The following is an 8,913-nucleotide window of genomic DNA, read 5'->3' as shown; positions in this document are numbered from 1 at the left end:
CTAGGAAAGTATTTCTCTTATTTATGTGACTTGACTACTTCCCAAAGGAACTGACTTCCCTTCCTTACAGCTGTACTGTACCCGTACCCATAGAAAGGATAGGCAAATTTATTTTGCCATTTTAAAGCCACTTGAACATTTAACTTGAACTCAACCACTATTGGGTTTGCATTCTGGTTAGGAGAGGCTACAAGAAACCGTGCAAAAGGGAAACATCCAGTGAAAATAATGGTGAAAAAAGGAGGAGAGTAGACAGAGTGAAAAACAAAACAAGGGAAAGGCACCAGAGAAGGAAGAATTCTAATCAAAACCTAAACATCATGGGCCTGTTTCTTCTCTGTCTTACACCGTTGTAAATTGGGAGTAACTATACTCAAGTTAAACCTGTTGTAAGTGAAAGAAGGATCAGGCTATTAAGTAGGTTTTGCAAACTCAAAAGAACTAGTTCGAGAGGTTCACAAAATCTCAGACTCCACAGGATTCACTCATCCTTTAATTCAGAGAGAATTTTCTATACAGCGGCACAAAATACTGCTTAGTAAAAATATATGGAATTCTCCAACTCCTTTGCCTAACTTTTTTCTACAGCGCTCCCCTCACCCCCTCCATTCTATCTCCCCCTTCCCCAAACCCCACCAGTAGGACTCCCTCTATTTTCTTCTGTCACAACTCATCATTTCTTTCATCAACTTTAATCTAGCACGGAAAAGTCCCTGTCTGGCAGCATTTAAAAGTATCCCCAAAACAGTCACTGCAAGTCATAGTGGAAAATGCATTGCTGGGTCTAGGCAGTGGTGATTTGTAAAAATCATTATGGTACACTACTAAAAGTCAATGCACATTACACTGCATAAATGTGTGTGTCTGCATTCTACTTACTTCCCATCACTGTTCCTCCCCTTCCCTGCCCCCCATGGCAAGTTCTGTGTTCCCATTTGGGAGAGAAAAGCCAATTTTCTTACCCTTTACTCAGTGATGAGTTAGTTAATTGTCCCAATAAATTTGTTCTTTGCAGTGGGAACCTAGCACAGAGCCTTGTAAAATAAGAATAATGGTCTCTTAAAAAAAAAAAAAGTTTTAAAAGAAGGAACCCTGCAACAAATGTGTTATAATACTTAAGGAAACTACTATATTGCAGCAAAACTACATTAGACTTTCTGATTTTTCCATGGTATCCTTGGATAGATACACTACCCAGTAGACCATGTTAAATGCTCCAAATGTGACGGGAAATAGAATGCGTGCATATTTGTCTATCTTACTGGTGCCCGAGCTGGAAGCAGGGGGAGCAGGAGACGGAGAGATAGCAGACAGCTTTACAGATGCTCCCACCGTATTAGCTGTGGTCTGAATCTGCTCCAGTCTAGATCCAAGTAAATGATGAATGGATGGGGATCCAGCAGTGGCATGCTGTGTTATGCATCCAGTTAAAATTGGGGTGGAGGGAGGAGCTGGAGGAGTAGCTCTTGCAGAAGACAATGTTTCTGATACATTGAGGCGACTGAACGGGTTTGGACTTGATGCTGAAAGAGACTGGGGTGTAATGTCAGAAGACCCCTGAGTTACCACAGAAGGTTGGATGGAACTATTTGCTGCGTCAGTTTGGTTCCCACCATCAGCTTCTGACTGGGCCATGGCATTTGTTCTTTTCCTCACATTTGAATTGGCATCTGTAGTCTGCAAAGTTACAAGAAATAATATTAGTCATTTTTAAAATAGACACAAATAGAAGTGATGGGAACTTTTTAAACAAGCCCTATCATGCTAATACTCATTCATATCATATCTTTGAACTTCAGAATCAAGCTACCATCTGCTCATGAACATGAATTTAACTGCGGATAAAAAACCCACCGAACAAGAAATCTCGTAGTGGCTATAATATTGACATGGCCAAATCTAAAACTATCAGCATCAAGTGACATCAATTTAAACTTGATACCATTAATCTAAGGATCCTTGGCTGTTTGTTTTTCTCTTTTGGGGCTGTGATTGGGAATAAAAAGCCCATACTGATCCTCAAGGAGTTAAAAGACAATACTTGGCCCAGGTAGCTCCACCCCTCTGAGCTTGCTGAGCATGAGCTAACTGGAGGAACAGGTTAAATGAGAGCTCAGAAGCCCAGGCAAAGGGTGGTGGACAGGCTGCAGGAGAGAAGAATGCTTCTCCAGGAAGCTAGACAGAAGGTTGAGCCTGAGAGGGGACCACAGAGCAGGTAAGGCTCCCAGACAGTGCCTTCTCCATCCACCATCCCCAGGGCCCTGCTCCTTTGGACTTTTTTTTTTTCGGTTGAGATGCCCCAAATGGAAGAGCCCTATTGGCAGAAAGTAGCCCAAGGAAGTGAACTTGGACTTACTACAGGGAGGATTCTGCTGCTGTTGCTGCCCTGTGCTGGGACCCGGTGGAGAGAGAGGGTTCGGGTCCCACTACCACATCCCTTAAGGGCCAAGGCCCAGATGTGGGAGGAAAGCTGAAGATTCCTGGCTTAAGGTCAGGAACAGATATTGCTACTGCTCTGACAGGGAAGCCTGGAGCAGAAGTCTGGTGTTCTAACCACGAGGCCACCCCGGCCTCTGAGCCTCTATCACACATGGAAGAGAATGTGGGGAGCACAGTGTCCCAGACCTGAAAGTTGGCCAGAAAAGAGTGGCAGATGGAAGACAAATAGATTTTGAGAAGTTGCTGAAGTGGGCCCTGGAAAACCATTAACAGGTAGCCCGGCAACAGCAACAGCAGAGCTAATGGCTCCAGCACTCTCCGCCCAGCAACAGGAGCTGATTAAAGAAATGGGGACACAGCAGCAGCTCATCAAGCAGATGATTACGCTCATACAGCCACTGGGGGCAGCAGAAAGTCTCACCAGAGGAGGGGAAGGTACCACCCTAATGCCATCCATCCTGGTGAAACTGACAAAGATGGGGCACACAGATGGCCCAGAAGCATTCCTCATCACATTCAAAGGAGTTGCTGCCATGACTACGTGGCCAGTGGAAAGGTGGGCCAACCTATTGACCCTCCACTTGTCAGGCCTGCTCCAGGCTGTATACTGGGTCTTCAATGTAATGGCCACCCAGGATAACACCCAAGTCAAGGCAGTAATTCTGGGTGCCTGAACATCTCTCCCAAAACCTACCATCAGTGGTTCCTGCCAGGAGGAATTCTTGCTTGGGGCTTAGCCTTGGCCCTTGCCCAGAGTCTGAGAGAACACTGCTAGTGGTGTCAGAGAGTTGCACAGGGGTTTAGGTGGCACAGAAGGTAGGCATGGAACTGTACACACAGATCCTCTCTACAGGGGTGTGTGCATGGATTATAAGGCAACATCCTGAAATTCTCACAGAGGTCATTGCCCTGGTGGAGAACTCTCTCAGATCCCTCAGGTCCAAAGCAAAAATGCCCAAAGTCAGCCTGGCATGACCCCAGGGCATACACATTACTGACCTCCAAATCCAGCCAAAGGTTCCTTGGGAACTGGGATGCCCAACCACAGGGGTTAAGGATACAAAGGTCTCAAAAGAGCCCAGAAGTCCAACCTTAGTCTGTTAGGAGGAATTTGGACCCAATGGAGTGACCTTGCCCGCAGAGGCCATTTCCACTGGGAGAAGCAGTGATGGGATTGCCTTCAATCACAAGGGTTTGCTTTGCCTGTAGGCAACAAAGCAATTTTTGGCAAGACCGCCTATTCATGGATTTTAATTATAAGCAGGCCTTGACCACGGACCCTCAGAAAAGGGGCCCAAGGAAAATGTTAGTCCAAGTGGACAGAGTGACCATTCAAGGACTGATCATGGTTTGGCTGAAGCCAAACCCTGGTCATGGAATGGCTGGTGGGGCCAGGAGGGAAGCACGGAGGTATGATCTACCTCCAGTTCATCCATGGAAATATACAGCCGTACGCAATGAGAGAGATTAAACTGATTGTGCAAAACCACACCAAGATGGTACAAAGACCTGGCCTATCTGGTCATCCTGGGGTGTGGCTGGTGGTTTTGGAAGAGGTTGTCAGAGGGTGTCACATCCCTAGCGGAGGCAGAAAATCTCCAAAAGACCTCAGAAAACAGGAGATGGCCACAGAGGCCAAGGAAGGGTGCCACAAGGGGAGTGCCTAGGATATGTCGAGAATCCAGAGGAAGAACTGTCCTTGATAAATGACCATGCACTGGGGCCACATTGGAGCAGTAGGGGGTCCACCAGTACCCCTCAATGTGGGCTTGTTGTCTGGCAAGGTGGACTTTGTAGCCTGGAAGCAGCAGACTATATAATCCACTCTTGACCTAATGAAAGGGTATTGGCAGATACCCTTGATGCCCGAGTCTAAAGAAACAACTGCCTTCTCCATCCAATTTGGTGGTATCAATTTAAGACCATGCCCTTTGGGATCCCTGGGGCCACTGCCATCTTTCAAATGCTGCAGCCACATGGGGCATAAACAGCCACCTACATTAACAGTATTTTCATATATGGTGAAGAGTGGGCTGACCATATAAGGCACATAATTGCAAACTATAAGCTCTTATTGAGGCAGTGTTTATGGCCAACGCAATCAAGTGCCACCTGGCTGCCAAAGATGTCACTTACCTGGGGTATATAATGAGAGGGAGACAATTACGATCTCTAGTGTACAAAGTCCAAGCCTTACCGGATTGCTCCATCCCCTCCACCAAGAAGCAAGTTTGCTGTTTATTGGGACTGCTAGGGCTGAATCTGACAGTATCCCCACCTTTACTACCACTACTGACCCTATCATGGACCTTGTAAAGGATTCAGTACCCCAATCAATCTGTTGGATGAAAAACTGTGATGAGGTATTCAAAGCATTGAAAGACCAGTTGAGCCAGGAACCGATGCTATTCACCCAAAGTTCACAAAACCGTTTATTGTGCAAATGCTCAGGGCACTGTTGTCTCAAGAATTCAGTGTAGAAGAGCATCCCATCCTCTTTCTCAGTAGAAAGATGTTCCCCTGAGAGGTGGCATGCTCAGTCACTGAGAAAGAGGGTCTGGCTCAGTCACTGAGAAAATTGGCTGTTTCTGTCCTGTGATATTACTTATGGGGGCAGTCCTTTTACCTAGTAGCAGACCATGCATCTCTCCTGAACTCCATGAAAGACCACAATCCATGGATCGTACAGTGGTATCTCCCGCTGCAGCCATATAGCTGCCACATATCCCACTGCACAGGCAGGGAAAACAAAAATGGCAATTTCTTCTATGAGCTAGAGGAGACATGGATCAGCCCTGTGACATCACAACTTGATGGCTAAGGGGGAGGGTGTGTGATGGGGTATACAAACCCCACATAGGGCCCGAAGGTGTTAAAAAGACAATACTGGGACCAAGTAGCCCTACCTCTCCAGGCCTGCTGAGCATGCTCCATCTGGAAGAGACAGTTAAATGGGAACTCAGAAGCCCAGGAAAGGGGTTATAGACAGGCTGCACGAGAGAGGAATGCTTCTCCAGGAAGCTAGACAGAAAGTTGAGCCTGAGAGGGGACCACGCAGCAGGTAAGGCCCCCTAGACAGTGCCTTCTCCAACCACCACCACTTCTGAGAACCTGTAGGGCCCTTGGACTTTTTTTGTTGTTGAGAGATGGACTGCACTATAGGGGCCAAACCCCAAACTGAGGGGCCCTCTGGTATGAAGTAGTGAACTTGGACTTACTGCAGGGAGGACCTCACCAGAGTTGCTTTCCACAGGGCCTTGGATTTGGACCCAGTGGAGAGGGACGGCCCAGGTCCCCATACCACATCCCTTTAAGGGCTGAAGCCCAGATGCTGGTAGAAAGCTGAAGATTACTGACCTAAGATCAGCAACAGATATTGCTACCACTCTGACAGAGGGGCAAGGGGCCAGAAGTCAGGTGCACTAACCACTAGGCCCCCTTGCCCTTCAAGCCCCCTATGACAGCGACATTCACATTTTTAACTCTGGGCTCAGATTCACTGGTATGTTCTTACAGCTTTGGTGATGTAAAACAGCTCTAAATCCAGCTTTTGGTAAACTTGGTTTACCTGCTTTGTATCACTGGTATAGGGTGACCAGACAGCAAATGTGAAAAATCGGGACAGGGGTGGGGAGTAATATGAGCCTATATAACAAAAAGACCCAAATATTGGGACTGTCCCTATAAAATCAGGACATCTGGTCACCCTTCACTGGTGCAACTCGAAGCAGCTGGAGTTTACCAGGGAATCTGGCCCCTACTTTGCATGTTGACACATTGTGGCCCAAGAATACTGACATACTGTACTCTCCTAGATGCCACTGTGTGGTAATCACTGGCAAATGCTGACTTTTCAAAGGCAGTGACTGCACTCCACATGCAGTATTTTCAGGCTCAAATTGTGTTATGAAGCAAAAAACTGCAGATTTAGAATAACTGCTATTAAAAGGCCAAGTGGGTGGAAACTTCTCTTTATGTATTCCATATACCCTTTCACAGCATGCATTTCATCTTGGCAGCAGAAAGTTATTCACTACTTTACACTCAATTAGACATTTTTATTTTGTTGAAAACAGAAAAATAGGTGTTCACCGCAGTTTTTTGTTTTAATCAATATATTTATACTGAAATACTGAAAAGATCTAATATTGAAATTATTACACCAAGTGAAACACAAGTACGTATCCCTCTACCAAATGATTACGTCTTTTCATCTCTGTACTGTGATTTAAAAAAGCCCATCAAAACCCACTATAGATATTACACTAGCATTCCTTTTCTTCAACTAATGTCCAACTAACATAAAAGATAAGACATTAAAATGTGACTTAGAAGTGGAACTAAACAGGACTAAGAGCAAACAGGCTAGAATTCCAAAGTCATGTGGCTATTTACCATCACCACTAATGGACAACAGACCTCACCAAAGATGGCAGCACTCTCGATAACTCCTATCCATCTGACTAAACAAACACACATATTTCTCTTTCCAAAACAAACAAGTATAACAGGAATTCAGGAGAGTTCTATTTGGTGAAGTGATAACAATACCTTGAAAACAGCCTGCCATTTCAATGTTCCATCCTCAAGGCACTGTACCAATCTTAGCTATTTAATATATTTAAATAGCAATCACATAAAAACTGAGAGCTGTTGCAAATGTCACATCAGCAGCTTTACTGTGGTGTTCTGCATGATAATCTGGGGCCAGATTCATATAGGGACTTCGGCACCCAACTGCTACTTGAGGTGCCTATATCCAACATTTAGGCATGATTGACATTCACTGAATTCCCACTCAGCTGCCACCTAAGCTTATCGGTGCCTAAACACACCCAGTGCCTAAATTTCTGCTGCAAAAGTTCCCTGGACACCTATATTTCTGCTTCTGGGCATGTGCACTCACTCTAGGCATCTGGAAGTCTAAGCGCCAGGGTGATACTCAAAGCAAGGAAAATAGGTGTTTCCCTGAAAGGCCTGATCCTGTATGTGAACTCAGAGCTCACCCACTTGATTGGGGCCTGTAGTTATGGTGGTGATGACTATATAACTTTTAGATCAGTGGTTAGACCATTCACAGGGGATGTGAGAAACCCAGGTTCAATCTCCCCCTCTGCCAGGGCAGAGGAATTGAACTAGCACTTTCTACCTCTCAGGCAAAGGCCTTAACCACTGAGCTATGGGACAGTCAGATGGTGGGGGGTGGGGGGAGTCCCTCAATCTCTCCTGTTGGAGCTGTAGCACTTTGGACAAATAAAGAGCCACTGAGCCAGAGAGAGAATAAGAATGACTCTGTAGGCTGGTGGGAAGGTCCTTCACCACGGGGTGGAAAAGTCAGATCCCCTGCTCCTATCACTCCCTCATCACACCTGAGAGGTGGGAGATCCCTGGTCCAATCATTTCTTCTCGTCGAGCAGAAGGAAAAAACTAAATCTGGGTCTACAACATCCCAAGTGAGTGCACTAACTACTGGACTAAAAGCTAAAAGTGGATAGTGGCTCATCCGTTTCCTCCCAAGCAAAAGCTCCTAACTCCCTGAGAGTGGTGAGGCTTAGTGCACACCTCTCTTCTCGGCAGCTCCCTGCTCAGCATGCTGACTTCAGCAAATTCCATTCTTAGGTGCCTCTCTCTCCCCATTCCTTCTAGAAGGAGCCCAGATGCCTACCGCAGCCTTTGTGAATCCCATATTTTCCTGGATGCCTAAAAGTCATTAAGTCCCTTTGTGAATCTATCCCTTGGTCAATAGATTACCTACCATAGCAAGCCTGCTTTATGTGGCTTGGAGGAATTAATGATACACAGCCAAATGATGTTCCTGGAATGAGGGAAACATTTTTGCATAACTGCCAGCAATAACTGATTCTCCAGAGTCACACTGTAGTTGAATTGATGAATAAACTGGTCTTATTTGTATGAAGAGTATTGAACCAACAAATTCTTCCAAAATGTGGGAAAGGACAATAAAGAAGAACTTAGAAGATTTCATAATATGACCCATAATCATTAATGAAAGAAAAAACACAATGTGCTGAAAAGATCTGCTATCACTGCTGGACAAGTTTGAACATTTAGGGGTGGCTCTAAATAAAACAGCAAGTTCAGAGCAATCTAAGTTAGGGGAGACATCATTCCATCTAAAATTGAATCTACATTTCTAGCTATGACAAATACATACAACCCCTAAAAAGGCATTGTTATTTCTAGATGTTAGGGACTTTCTGAATGAAAAGGAAACACAATTTTCAAATCTAGAAAAGAAATCTTGAAATAAAAAATATATACAATGGAGCACAGTTCCTATTAGAAGTCAGAGGTTACCATGTAGAAGTACCATCACAGATAGAAAATACCAGATACTTAAGGACTGTTTATTCTAGCAGAGAAAGACAGAACAAGAGTCAATGGCTGGAAGTTAAAGCTAGACAAATTCAAATTAGAAATCAGGCACAATTTTTTTTTTTTTTTTTTTTTTTT

General features: G+C 44.9%; 1 protein-coding gene across 1 annotated transcript in view; it reads right to left on the bottom strand.

Moving 5' to 3' along the window:
• Window positions 1-641: 641 nt before the first annotated feature.
• GABRA4 (gamma-aminobutyric acid type A receptor subunit alpha4) overlaps window positions 642-8,913 on the bottom strand; it is a 65,830-nt gene continuing 57,558 nt past the window's right edge. The window contains exon 9 of the mRNA XM_032785237.2: window positions 642-1,677. Within this exon, the coding sequence (XP_032641128.1) occupies window positions 1,144-1,677 (534 nt within the window). The 3' untranslated portion in view covers window positions 642-1,143. The remainder of the gene's footprint in view (window positions 1,678-8,913) is intronic.

Source organism: Chelonoidis abingdonii, chromosome 5, assembly GCF_003597395.2.
Source record: "Chelonoidis abingdonii isolate Lonesome George chromosome 5, CheloAbing_2.0, whole genome shotgun sequence".
Lineage (NCBI taxonomy): Eukaryota > Metazoa > Chordata > Testudines > Testudinidae > Chelonoidis > Chelonoidis abingdonii.
The sequence above is the reverse complement of the archived record's forward strand: the minus strand, read 5'-3'. Positions and strand labels throughout refer to the sequence as shown.